The sequence below is a fragment of the Danio rerio genome, chromosome 2, assembly GCF_049306965.1.
Source record: "Danio rerio strain Tuebingen ecotype United States chromosome 2, GRCz12tu, whole genome shotgun sequence".
Lineage (NCBI taxonomy): Eukaryota > Metazoa > Chordata > Actinopteri > Cypriniformes > Danionidae > Danio > Danio rerio.
The window spans coordinates 62125343-62140000 of NC_133177.1; the positions used below are offsets into that span (position 1 = coordinate 62125343).

General features: G+C 39.6%; 1 protein-coding gene across 3 annotated transcripts in view; it reads right to left on the reverse strand.

The window, feature by feature from the left end:
* Positions 1-1136: 1136 nt before the first annotated feature.
* Positions 1137-14658, reverse strand: part of pnp5b (purine nucleoside phosphorylase 5b) — a 16233-nt gene continuing 2711 nt past the window's right edge. The window contains 5 exon segments of one of the 3 annotated variants that reach the window (NM_001004628.1): positions 3039-3469; positions 3766-3956; positions 4027-4202; positions 7531-7634; positions 9413-9582. In NM_001004628.1, coding sequence (NP_001004628.1) covers positions 3249-3469; positions 3766-3956; positions 4027-4202; positions 7531-7634; positions 9413-9582 — 862 coding nt within the window. In that variant the 3' untranslated portion in view covers positions 3039-3248. 3 annotated transcript variants of the gene reach the window in all.

The window sequence follows — 14658 nt, forward strand, 5'->3', positions numbered from 1 at the left end:
TGTGGTGATTCTATAGTTGCTATGGTAAAACAACTACAGTAATTGATCTGCTGTGGTGATTCTATAGTTGCTATGGTAACACAACAACTATAGTAGTTGATCAGTTGAGGTGATTGTTTACTTGCTATGGTAACACAACAACTACAGTAATTGATCTGCTGTGTTGATTCTACAGTTGCTATGGTAATACAACTTTAGAAAATGTATCTATTATGGTGAATTCTATAGTTGCTATGGTAACACAACAACTGCAGTAATTGATGTGTTGTGGTGATTCTATAGTTGCTATGGTAAAACAACTGCAGTAATTGATGTGTTGTGGTGATTCTATAGTTGCTATGGTAAAACAACTACAGTAATTGATCTGCTGTGTTGATTCTACAGTTGCTATGGTAATACAACTTTAGAAAATGTATCTGTTATGGTGATTCTACAGTTGCTATGGTAACACAACAACTGCAGTAATTGATCTGTTGTGGTGATTCTATAGTTGCTATGTTAACAACAACTACAGTAATTAATCTGTTGTGAGGATTCTACAGTTCCTATGGTAACAACTGATTTTTTTGTGGTGATTGTACTGTTGCTATGGTAACACAACAACTACAGTAATTAATTTGTTGTGATTCTAAAGTTGCTACGTTAACAAAAACTGTATCAATTACTCTTTTGTTGTGATTCTACAGTTGCTAAGTTGCTATAGTAACACAATTACTATAACAAACAAATAGGGTATATTAAACTACAATACACCAGCTTACTGTAGTAAAAACTAAAGTACACTACAGTATTAATTACAGTTTATCAGTTCACTATAGTTAGTATGCTGGAGAATTCATTAACAAAGAGCTTTAAATACTGCAATATATACAGTATAACAAATTTGGTATAGTATGCTTTAAAAAACACTTTAATATTTACTATAAATTACTGTAGTATTTTGTTTCACTGTGCAAAATTTGCTGCTTTATGCATTTAATAGCATATACCTTAACTGCACAGATACAATAAGAACAAAACTAATAATAAACTCACTTTAAATGTTAAAACCATCATCATTATCAAACTGTAAATAATAAGGATTAGGGTTGAATTAGCATGAAGCAAACTACAGTAACACACTGTGAAACCATAAGGACAGTTGGTAAAACAATATGTTTTATTGCATTTAAGCAGGAGATCATAGAAACAACCACTGTAAGTCCCACAGAGCCTGAAGTGCAATCTCCAAATTCAGGTATAAAAGATAAAATAAATACAATGACAAAGTGGGGAAAGTGCTGGAATAAAACCGCAATTCAGATCTTAAAATGACACACAAAATACCAGACAAACTCCAACATTTAGTGCAAATTTAAATCAGCATCCACCCTCATTCAACATAAATACGTGACATAAATACAGTATTCAAGCGTCTAATAACTTAATTGATTTCAGTAACAGTTCTGCAATATTTTTAACTCTTCACAAGAATAAAATCTCCCAATATTTAAATAATCTGTGTGTTTACCTCATGCTGGTTTCACTTGTTTTTAAATATATGACTTTAAAGACGTCTGGACTTCATAAATACACATTAAATCAGTGACAAGCAGCAGTGCATTCCTTTGGCCTCTCTATTAAAGAGACGATTCACCCAAAAAGTACAATCATCCCATGATTTACTCACCCTCAACGAATCTGTCATCTTCTTTAAGTCAAATACAATGTTAAATCATTACAATTATACATATATTCGGATTATCCAGCTCTACAATGGCAGCAGGTGGGTTACTTTAATCAGCACTCCAAAACAAGTGCCATAAAGCAGATCTCTTCATAATATAAACCACCCAGCACAGCTCCAGTGGCTGAATAAAGCTCTCCTTTAGTAAATCCATGCACTTTTGCAATAATAATATTCATATTTAACACTTTATAAACCGTTTTGTTCCTGCAAGCTCCATGCATCAGTTAGTTTTTGAGGTGCATTAGCGCCACAAGCTGGACTGGAGTGTGTTTTGAAATATCTCCTTTCTCTGTGCTTCTGCATTTGTTGGAGCTTTTAAAAACAAATATAATGCACCTGCAAATGAGGGGTTGTGGTTGTGGTAAGTGCTTAATAAAGCTTTAAATATTAATATTAATTGATAACACACAAATCCACTAAAGAAGAGCTTTATTTAGCCACGTGAAGCTCTTTTTATTGTTTTTTTTAAATGTAATAAATTAATTTAGTTTTCCATTCAAATAGGCAAAGTGGCCTGAATGAATCTACCAATGAAGGTTGGCTATGGGGGTGTGGTTGGGAGCCATGCCTACTTTTTTTATATTGTACATTTTCATACTGCTGAACTTGAATTATTCACTAAACCGACCAAACGTGAAATAGTTACGTTTCCTTGTGAGAACAGCTCAGCGTGGTATAGCAGGGTATAGATGAGGTGTTTCCCTCTGACATGGCTGTCGCACTGACGCCGATTCAGGCTTCTGGATTGGATGAAATTAACAGTTTGCAATTGCGCCATCTGGTGGACAGTACTGGAACAGCAGCGTATTTTATTTAAAAATTGCATCTTGTTTTTATACTTTACAGAATCATCTTGCGGGCCGGATAAACCCCATTTGTTTGGGCCGTATGTTTGACACCCCTGGTCTATACACACGCAGCTTTCTGACGCTACCTACTGAGTGCATCAAAGTTACTGAGGAATTCAGAGGGGTTTTTTCTCCTATTCGCCGTGCGGTATCAAACACTCCATTGAAACTACACTCTCCAGCAGTTCCTGCATCCAGTATCTGGTTTGTCATGGGGGCATGCAGGAAATGCTCCTGAAATGCCAAACTGCAGTTAAAGTCCACAAATTAATAATTAGATTACTGATGTCCATGTAAACACAGTCGCTGTCTTTCTCCCTGCGTCTGTGTTTGTTTTGCTCCTGTGTAAATCAGCAATTGCCCAAACGGAAACTCCCATTTTTATGCAAACCCTTCCCTCTTTCCCTCCCCTGACACTCCTACCTAAACCGAGCTGGACACACCCACTTTCCTGACTTTTCTTTTTTTCAAACTAAACTGAGACGGGGGGGTTTTATAGCCCTTTAAAGGTGAGCAAATCATGGGATTATCACCATTTTTGCATGAACCAACCCTTTAAAACTTCTATTTTAAGACATTTTAACAGGAGCTGGGTCTCTACATGCTCCGTCTGTGGACTGTAAACTTCATAAAGCCAATCTGACAGGTCCTGAAGTGAGTGTGTGTGTGTGTTATGAGCAGTGTGTGGGTGTGTTAGGGATGCGAGAGACGACGGTGGACACCAGTTTCTCCATCTGCTTGGCCCTCAGCGCTCCCGTCTCCAGAACCTCCTCATGATTGGCCTTCTTCTCGCTCTGGTAATCCATCACTGCCTTGTTGGTGATCAGAGACAGAGCCAGAACACGCATGTCACAGTGACGCGCCACGATCACCTCATGAACAGTGCTCATGCCTGCACACACACACACACACACACTGTAATGATGCTTGCACTGTACAGACTGTATATTCCCTCCTCGCCCCAGATTTATGATGTCTGATTTGAGCCGTTTTGATACATGGACACCGAAAATATACACAATACACATGTTAAAGTTTACTGGTATTTCTATACTTGTGAGGACATTTGGTCCCCGTAATGTAAGGAATACAAGGTAAACACACATACACACTCTTTCTCTCACACACACTCTCACATTCACACACAGATTCTGTCACATTCACACACACTCTCACTCAGTAACTGACCCACGGCGTCGGCTCCGAGCTGGCGCAGAGCTCTGCACTCAGCGATGGTCTCGAAGGACGGGCCGCCCAGCACACTGTACACCCCATCCCGCATGAAGACTGAGAAATCCAGCTCATCTGCCACGGCTCGCACCAGCTGCTGCAGATCCCGGTCATACGCATCCGACATACACGGAAACCTCACGCCGAACCTAACCAGGAGAAATGCTAGTTAAAACCTGCACACACGAATTCCAGACCAGTTCAAACGCTGAGTCTGACCTGTCGTCATTGGCTCCCACTAGCGGGTTGTGTCCGGCGAATCCTGGAATATTGATATGATCTTTAATGATCATGATGTCGCCCACTTTAAAGTCCTGGTTGAGTCCTCCAGCAGCGTTGGTCAGAATGACGGTCTCTACACCCATCAGCTTGAACACCCGGATGGGCATGGTGGTCTACAGCAACACCGGGAAAATCCCAACATCACTTCATCATGTGTTCAACCCGTGTATTGTTCAAATTGACTCCACTTTGGTGATGTTGGTGCAGTTTTTGCTCCATTGACTTCCATTATAATCACATTTATTGATTGTGTTTAAAATAAAACACGCCAGAACAGACATGTCTACATATTATTAAGTGTGTTTGTCTGTTTGAACACACACCCAAATTCCGAAGTCTCCACTTTCACTCCTCTTCAAATCGCATGCACTGAAGCTGATCTAAGAACAGTGTCTTAATGCGGAGTGCATTCGTCATACAGCTCTGATACATGGACTGACTGATTCAGAGGTTGCATACGAAGGGTGATGGTCGACGTATAGCTTTAATGGAAATGAGTAAGGTCTTTTTATAGTCATTTCAACATGCTTTCAAGCCAAAATAAAGTGAAAAAACAATTCTCTTGAACAGCTCTTGCAGTCATATCAACTTTGAGATCAGCTCTGTGTTGATGGTATTTTCACTTTTCATATAAAGATTAAAAATACGGAAGAAATATGGAAAAATGCTTAAATGGGATGATAGAATGGTGAAATACTGGAGAATCCATGCAAAAACAGGAGGGTTGACAGTTATGACACACATGCACGCACGCACACACACTATAAAATACAGAAACTAAGCTTTTTTGCACTGTAACTGAAGATCAACAGTAAAAATGGCAAATTGTCCCTCTTCCAAACAGGTAAAACCAGCACCAATGAAAAATGCATGATTATCTGCTGTCATGGCTTTACAATCAATAAATGTGATTATAATGAAAGTCAATAGAGCAAAAACAGCACCAACATCACCAAAGAGGAGTCGATTTTCACACAGTGTATTTCCCAACTATTTTCCCAAAATATGTGTCAAAATAAGATTTGTCAGTAAAAAAAATATCAGTGGATAAAAACAACCCAACAGCACTTTTAGCATTATGAGGTTATTTTGGTCTGGTTTTAATAGAGCTGAATGAGGGCTGATTCTGTGTGTCTGTGTGCATTTCACAGGTGCAAAGTGTGTGCTGTATTAATAAATACACAGTAAAAGTGCCAGCGGTATCTACACTGAGCAAACAGGGGAAGCGGATGCCTGTTTTATTAGCAGGCCTTGAGGAAGTGCAGCTTCTGTTTAAAGAGCAGCATTCTTTATAGATGTTACATTGTTTCAGAATCATCAGAGATCAAACAAAATGTAGCGAGTTTGGAACATTCCGAATCCTTTTTAGAGCTTAGTTTGACCGTTTGAAAAGCATTCATTCATTCACTTTCCTTCTGCTTAGTTCCATGTTTATCAGGGGTCACCACAGCAGAATGAATTCCCAATCATTCTAGCATATGTTTTACACAGCGGATGCCCTTCCCAGTACTGGGAAACACCCATACACACTCATTCCCACACAAACACTCATACACTACGGCCAATTTAGTTGATCAGTTCCCCTATAGCGCATGTGTTTGGACTGTGGGGGAAACCGGATCACCCGGAGGAGACTCACGTCAACACGGAGAGAACATGCAAACTCCACACAGAAACACCAACTCAGTGATTTAACAGTGTGTAAAATATTTGCTCAGAGATTTCTGGTGTCAAATAACATTCTCAAATGGAATAATGCACAATGTATGGACATTTTTTTCTACAATTTCTTAACTTTTTTTAATGCTTTAACTTATTTTTTCAGAAGGTTTAGAGATCCTTCAATAATGACATTGTCATATTCTTAATGTTTTCATGTTTAGATAACCCCAAATAAAATATTTAAGCCGTTTAGAAAAAAACTAAATGTTTGATTTATTATTCTGGAACAATATTTTCAGATTGTTTCAAATGAGCTTCACAAGAATACACTTAAATTAAATATTCAAAACATAAACACATTGCTAGAGAGGTTTTTGTTTTACATATTTGTATTATTTACATTTTAAAAATATTTAATTTACTACTATTATTTTCATTTTTTTATTCATTAATTCACTTTCTTTTTCGGCTTAGTCCTTTTATTAGTTTGGGGTCGTCACAGTGGAATGAACCATGTTTTACGCAGCAGATGCCCTTTCAGCTGCAACCCATCACTGGGAAACACTCACATTCACACTCATACACTACAGACAATTTTAGCTTACCTAATTCAACTGTACCGCATGTCTTTGGACTTGTGGGGGAAACTGGAGCACCCAGAGGAAACCCACGCCAACACGGGGAGAACATGCAAACTCCACACAGAAACTCCAACTGACCCAGCCGGGACTCGAACCAGTGACCTTCTTGCTGTGAGGCAACAGCATTATCTACAGCGCCACCACATCGCCTCATTTTTTTTGTATTATTACTTATTTTATTATTAATCATCATATACTAATATTAACTTGTTTTTTTAAATCCTTTTACTTGTTACAGAAGTTAAAAGAGCATTCAATAATACTATTCTCATATTGTTAATATTAACACATAATAATATTCCCTCAAAAAAACACAGTAAAATTAAACAATAATAAAATAAATGTAAAAATAAAAAGAAAATTGTAAAATAATTGTATTAATAATTATTAAAATAAAATTAGTAAACTAATAATTATAAAATAAAAAATATTATATATATATATATATATATTATAATATTTTTTTTCCTTTTTTATTATTTCATGAATATTTACTTTATTACTAATATTGCTGGTGGTGGATAAGGAGATTCCCCCCAATATGTAAAGCGCTTTGAGGGCCCAGAAAAAATGTGAGGAGTTATTATTATTAATTTAAAATTTGTTATTTAATAATTTATTTATTTGAATGACTATAGTGTCCTTCATCATCTAATAATTAATTCATACAAATAAATAATCATAATTAAAATAATCATTAATATTATTATAGTATATGTTAATATGGTGGCTCAGTGGTGTCGCACTGTGGCCTGACAGCAACAAGGTTTGAGTCCCGGCTGGGTCAGTTGGTGTTTCTGTGTGGAGTTTGCATGTTCTCCCCGTGTTGGCGTGGGTTTCCTCCGGGTGCTCAGGTTTCCCCCACAGTCCAAACACATGCGCTATAGGGGAACTGATCAACTACACTGGCCGTAGTGTAAGAGAGTGTGTGTGTGCATATATTTAATATATATTTAATAATTAATTAAAAACAATATTAATAATGTACAAGCATGACAATTAAAAACACAAATCATCTAAATTTTTTTTATAATTTACAATTTATAATTTCTTTCAATTCATAAGCAACATTAAACCAATGTCTGTGTGCTTGTTGAGTGTGTTTAGTGAGTGTGTTAATGTCAGACATGTGAATCACCTTCTGAATAGCGTATCCTTCATAGAGGTGAAACCTGCCCTGCATGCAAACACACGGCTTTCCTTTTAGTGTGCCGAACACCAGCTTTCCAGCGTGGCCGTGCACTAAAACACAAGCGGTTAGATGAGTGTGAGTTCAGGCTTGTTTACACCAAACATGATAACTATAAATAAAGATGAAGATAATGTAAAAAATGGTGGACAGCATTAAAGAACAGCAGAGATCACAACACAACTGCAGGGATGAAGATAGAGGAATGATATCCGCACTTTCTGGAGGATTTTACACCAAAAACTCTGACAGCCAATCAGAATCCAGTCGAAATTAAACAGCGCGCTATGAAGCGATCACAAACTGAGGGGACGGGGAGAGTCGGTGGACAAGCTTGACAAGCCTAGCCAAGCTGGCAGTCCAGCCAAAACCAGCTATATCCAGCTTAAACCAGGCTGGTCAAGCTGGTTTTAGCTGGATTTTGCTGGTCATTTTCCAGCCTGACCAGCTAAGACCAGGCTGGAAATGGCTGGAAACCAGCCTAAAAATGGCCAAAACCCCTCTAAAACCAGACTGGTCAACCAGCTAAAACCAGCCTAGGCTGGTTTAAGCTGGATTTTTTTTTTATAATTATTTTTTCAGGTGCTGTTTCTCAATATGCGTTCATCAGCGGTCTTGCGTCCTCGTGTTCTCGTGCAACGTCATCATCAGCTGCCTAAGTTCAGTTCCAATACTCAAGACCGCAAGTACGGAGGACGCGTGAAACTTCCCGGATGTGTTCTTGATATCGAGGACACACCGATGCAGACTTCAGCAGCGAGCTCGCTCTGGAAGTCCCAGAAGTCATTGCGACTGGAGGTGGAAAGCGCAGCATTTTATTTAGATTTATTATTAAAGTTCAGAGATATCACTTATTTACCTCAGGAGTTTCCCTAAATGAAACGGTGAAAGTAAACATTAACATGAACATCTTAATAAAGGAATAAACACATTAAGGTTGTTTGTTTGATGAAATTCGTATTAAAATTTGTTGTATTTATATTGTGCAGAGTATATTTATAATGTTTTTATGCAAAGTATATATTTTGAAGAGGGGGGAAACAATAAATCGTTGTATGAAGGCTGTAATGTTTAAATAATTTCCATTTAAAACGCGTGAAGGTCACATGACCATCAGGAAGAACGCAGCATCCCATTTCTCAAAGGACGCGTTTTCTGCCCTCGCGGTCTCCTGAGTTCGTTCTTCCGAGGACACCTGGCAAGACCGCTCTCCACAAGAACGCAAGTCCATTCTCTGCGTTCTTGGAATTGAGAAACAGCCAGGGTTTTCACCTTTATTTTTGATAGGACAGTAGAGAGAATTGACAGGAAATCATGAGGAGCAGAGAGAGGGGAAGGATCGGCATAGGACCGCGAGGCGGAATCGAACCCAGGTTGCCGCGAGCACCGGAGTGCATGTGTCAACGCACTAACCACTACACCACTGGCGCCGACTTAAGCTGGATTTTTAAGCAGGGAATAAATGGAATAAATCTTCAGTGTAAAAATAAAGGTAGCGCACGAATCCAGGGCTAGTTTGAGTGTGTTTGTGTGTGAAATGCTGGAGAACTGACTATGATTGCTAAACAGATTGTTTGATTAGATTGATTAGAGTCCGCAGATCAATAGTGTGTTCAGATGCGCTGCAGCACACTGAGACACCTGCTGGTCATAAGGAATAAAGTGCACAAATAAAAGCAGAATCTAAACATAAACAGATCATCATCGTGTGTCGGTGTGACACAAATATAATTATCCGTAACTTTTATATTTACGGTTATCGTGCTTGGTGTGAACAGGCCTTTATATTAGACTGATCATATTGGACTGATCAGTGTGCGGATAAACTCACCGGTGCTCTGGGGGAAGTTTGGGATGTCGCAGTAGTTTATGACCAGCTCATCTTTCAGCATTTTGGCCAATCCACCCAGACCAGAGCCGCACACGATGCCCACCAGAGGGCGCTCCGGAGCTCGCTCTAACAGCCAATCAGCTGTGGCCTTACACTCCTCATAGCTGTACCTGCAGCGCAGCAGAGGAAAAACATACTCACTGTTCTGGAGGGAGGAAATGTGAACCTGTTCACTGAGGTTTGATCAGATATGCTTTTAGATTTATACATAACATATATTTTAATTGTTTCCATTTTGATTCTGGTTAATCAATCCCTAAATTCCGAGGTTATTCACTAATAACAACTGAATAAACTAATAACATCCACTACACATACTTCCAATCATCTTGTATATACCGTATATATATATATATATATATATATATATATATATATATATATATATATATATATATGAAGAGTTCAGATGCAAAAGCCGCTGAATGCCACTTCCGCCGAAAATGAGCTAATGACATTGAGTGACTGCTTTAGGCATGTACTACACCATCAACAAATAGTTTTGCTTCAAATCATCTAAATCGCAGCGTCAGCGCATTCAGAAATAACAGTTTGTTGGCAAAAGCCGCTAAACGCCGCCTGCCTTTGACAGCAAAAGCCGCTACATCCTGAGAAGCACTCAGAAGCGTGAGTTGAATCGTGTGTGTTTAATGTAGCAGCGCGCTGATACGCCGGCTTTATGAGGAGACTGTTTTATCCCGCTTCTGATTCGAGTTTAAAAGACAGAGTTAGATGAACTGGATGAGGCTGTCTGACTGTCAACTTAATGGCAAATGAAAACGTCCCCTACCTCAAAACTCTCATTATAAGTAGGCCCACACGGAATCTGCGTGCCCAGAATTCCGCAGATTTTTAGCGCATTATTAATTCTGTTTATTTACTTGAGTAAATATGTAAATCTGATTTTGTTCAGTAATTTATTACTTTTTATTAAATATATATTATGGTTTTAGTTCTGATACTCCGCTGGATACTCCTAAAATAATTCAGCAGAAATCCGCAGATTTTTACCAAAATTCTCCGCAGAAATAGCAAAAAACGTCCGCAGATTCCGTCTGGCCCTGCTTATAAGGAAAGGAAAACACACTGTACAGTCGGGAGTGTGGCATCCATTCATAACGTATTTTTGCGCAGCGACGCTACTTTGCAGGGGCGGACTGGCTATCTGGCAATTCTGGCAAAAGCCAGAAGGGCCGGACCAATTTTTAAATGTGGGCCGGTCAGTTTTTAAAATTTTTTAATATGTATTGTTTTTAAGTGCAGACAGCTTTTATCTCTTGCTAGATGTGATATTATGATGATGATAATTTAAAAAATAATAATAATAAATGTTAAGCATTTGGCCCAATCGGCAACTGCCGCCTGGTTTCAAGATGGGCCGACCCAATCCAAGGTTACTCGGACGTAATCAAAATCTGGCAAGAATGTCATATTATTTCACCCTCTTTACACCAAAATAAATAGTGAATGTGCGTGTCTGTGGGTGGGGCTGTGTCGGTGTGGTAATGTGGGCTGGTGTGGCTGAATTTCTGTCCCAGTCCGCCCCTGCTACTTTGAATGAGTCCGACATTATCGGCAACATCGTTTCACGAAAGACAGAGTTAAGATGCTGTTGTTTTATCCCGCATGGATGCTATGAGGATAAACAACAGACCAAGACCTTGAGTATGGAGAGGACGAATGAATAACAGCTTCTAAAGTGTCTAAGAGGCATCCCCTCTTTGCCCAGGAGATCTATCTTGTGTTTAATTTGCTAATTTAAGCTATTTTTAAAAAGATAAATATAATGTCTAAAACTGTACATTATTTATTTGAATTCATAATACCTGTAGATCTGAAGAGCTTTTTATATTAATGGACAATGCACAGATATTGATGTTTCACAATGTTTTACACTGCATTATTTGAATCCATTATTTGAAGCTTAGCTTACAATGTTTACATTAAACCTGAATCCCAAATATCAGAAATGACCACAGATTGTTCAGATGTAATTAATGCCAGCTTTAATGTTATTGATTAATGCACTTACTGACAGATTTCATTCAATCATTTTCCTTCTGCTTTGTCCCTGGTTTACCACAGTGGAATGAACCGCCTCTTACTCGACAGAATAAATTAATTTTTATTTTCTGGTATTTTGTGTTTATTAGAAAAAAATATTTTCTAATAAAATAATTTCTAATTTGCATTTTTAGTGCTAATTACTCTGTGTTGTTCCAATATGTGGATTTAGAGGATTTTGCAATAAAAGCAGTAGTGGATTTATCTGGTTTTGACACAAAAGAAAATAAAAAGAAACGAAATTTGCCTCTGGAATTGTCAATCTGCTGTGAACAAGGCAGATCTTATTACCTCAATAGCTACGCATTCTAACTATAACACTGCTACACATGCAGCTCTTTTACCCACACTCCTCGTCACACAGGGAGAGGGGGTGGGACTGGACTACTGATTTCCAAAGAATAGAAATTTACTCAGAGACCGTCCCTGACAAAGATCAACTCCTTTGAATTCCATGCAGTCACCATTATCCACCCCTTCTACATAAATGTGGTTGTCATCTACCGCCCACCGGGTAAATTAGGTCACTTCTTAGATGAACTGGATGTTCTTCTCTCATCCTTTTCTCACTCCCATGTCGGTGCTAGGTGACTTCAACATTTACATTGAAAGACCACAAGCTAATGACTTCCAGACTCTGCTTGCCTCATTTGACCTCAAAAGAGCACCTACTTCTGCTACTCACAAATCAGGTAATAAGCTGGACCTAATTTACACTCGACACTGCTTCGCTGATCAAACACTAGTAACTCCTTTTGTCCCTCAACATCCACATTACTCCTGAGCCGCCACACACTCCAACACTAGTTACCTTTAGTAGAAACCTACGCTCTCTCTCACCCAATAGACTATCCACCATTGTTTCAGACTCTCTTCCTCCACCTAGCAAAATCTCTACACTGGATACTAACAGTGCCACTGATACACTCTGCTCCACGCTAGCATCATGTCTAGACAGATTATGTCCTCTTGCAACCAGGCCAGCCCGTGCCAGTCCTCCTGCACCCTGGCTCTCTGATGTTCTCCGTGAGCATCGCTCAAAACTTCAGCTGCAGAGAGAATTTGGCGGAAAACTAAAAATCCTGCACAGCTCTTAACATACCAAACTCTTCTGTCTTCTTTCTCAGCAGACAAATTTCCGTCTGAAAATCAACAATGCCACCAATCCTTGCTTACTTTTTAAAACATTTTCCTCCCTCCTCTATCCTCCTCCTCCACCCGCATCCTCCACACTTACTACTGATGACTTTGCTACATTCTTTTACACCAAAACAGCAAAAATCAGTGCTCAATTTGCTGCACCTACAACAAACACGCAAGATACAACACCAACACCACACACACTCACCTCTTTTTCTCAGCTCTCTGAGTCTGAGGTGTCCAAACTCGTGCTATCTAGCCATGCAACCACCTGTCCACTCGATCCCATTCCCTCTCATCTCTTGCAAGCCATCTCTCCTGCAGTCATACCAACACTGACTCACATAATTAACACATCTCTTGACTCTGGTTTATTCCCCACTTCATTTAAGCAGGCTAGGGTAACCCCACTGCTAAAGAAACCCAACCTGGACCATACGCTACTTGAACACTACAGACCGGTATCCCTGCTTCCATTCATGGCCAAGATTCTGGAGAAAGTAGTGTTCAATCAAGTCCTGGACTTTCTTACTCACAACAATCTCATGGACAACAAGCAATCCGGCTTTAAGAAAGGCCACTCAACTGAGACTGCCCTGCTCTCGGTCGTGGAGGATCTCAGACTGGCTAAAGCAGACTCTAAATCATCAGTCCTCATTTTGCTGGATTTGTCAGCTGCTTTTGACACTGTCAACCACCAGATCCTGCTATCTGCGCTCGAGTCACTGGGCATTGCGGGCACTGTTATACAATGGTTCAGATCTTACCTCACTGACAGATCATTCAGGGTGTCTTGGAGGGGAGAGGTGTCCAACCTACAGCATCTAAACACGGGGGTACCTCAAGGCTCTGTTCTTGGGCCAATTCTCTTCTCCATCTACACATCATCTCTAGGACCAGTCATCCAGAGACATGGATTCTCCTACCACTGCTATGCTGATGATACCCAGCTATACCTCTCTTTTCATCCTGATGATCCCTCGGTTCCGACTCGCATCTCAGCCTGCCTGTCGGACATTTCTCACTGGATGAAAGATCATCATCTTCAGCTGAACCTCGCGAAAACGGAAATGCTTGTAGTTTCTGCCAACTCGACTCTACACCATAACATTTCAATCCAGATGAATGGTGCAACCATTACTGCATCTAAAATGGTGAAAAGCCTTGGAGTAACGATTGATGACCAACTAAACTTCTCTGACCACATTTCTAGAACTGCTCGATCGTGCAGATTTGCACTCTATAACATCAGAAAGGTCCGACCCTTCCTATCTGAACATGCAGCTCAACTCCTTGTTCAAGCTCTTGTTCTCTCCAGACTGGATTACTGTAACTCTCTACTAGCTGGGCTTCCAGCTAACTCTATCAAGCCTCTTCAGCTGCTCCAGAACGCAGCAGCACGAGTGGTCTTTAATGAACCTAAAAGAGCACATGTCACTCCGCTGCTCATCCGTTTGCACTGGCTGCCAGTTGCTGCTCGCATCAAATTCAAAGCTCTGATGTTTGCTTACAAAGCGACTTCTGGCTTTGCTCCTTCTTATCTGCTCTCGCTTCTGCAGATGTATGTGTCCTCCAGAAACTTGCGTTCTGTGAATGAACGTCGCCTCGTGGTTCCATCCCAAAGAGGGGAGAAATCACTTTCCCGAACTCTCGCATTCAATCTGCCCAGTTGGTGGAATGAACTCCCTAACTGCATCAGAACGGCAGAGTCACTCGCTGTCTTCAAAAAGAGAATGAAAACTCAACTATTTAGTCTCCACTTTCCTTACTAATCTGCAATTCCCTCTCTGACTCCTCCACTAACTACAAAAAAGTAATAATTTAAAATAAAATAAATAAATTTTACTAATGTTCTGCTTCTTACACTTTACACACCTGAAACTTGCCTACAGCACTTCTTCATTGTTGCTCTTATAGTTGTGTAAATTACTTCCTTGTCCTCATTTGTAAGTCGCTTTGGATAAAAGCGTCTGCTGAATGAC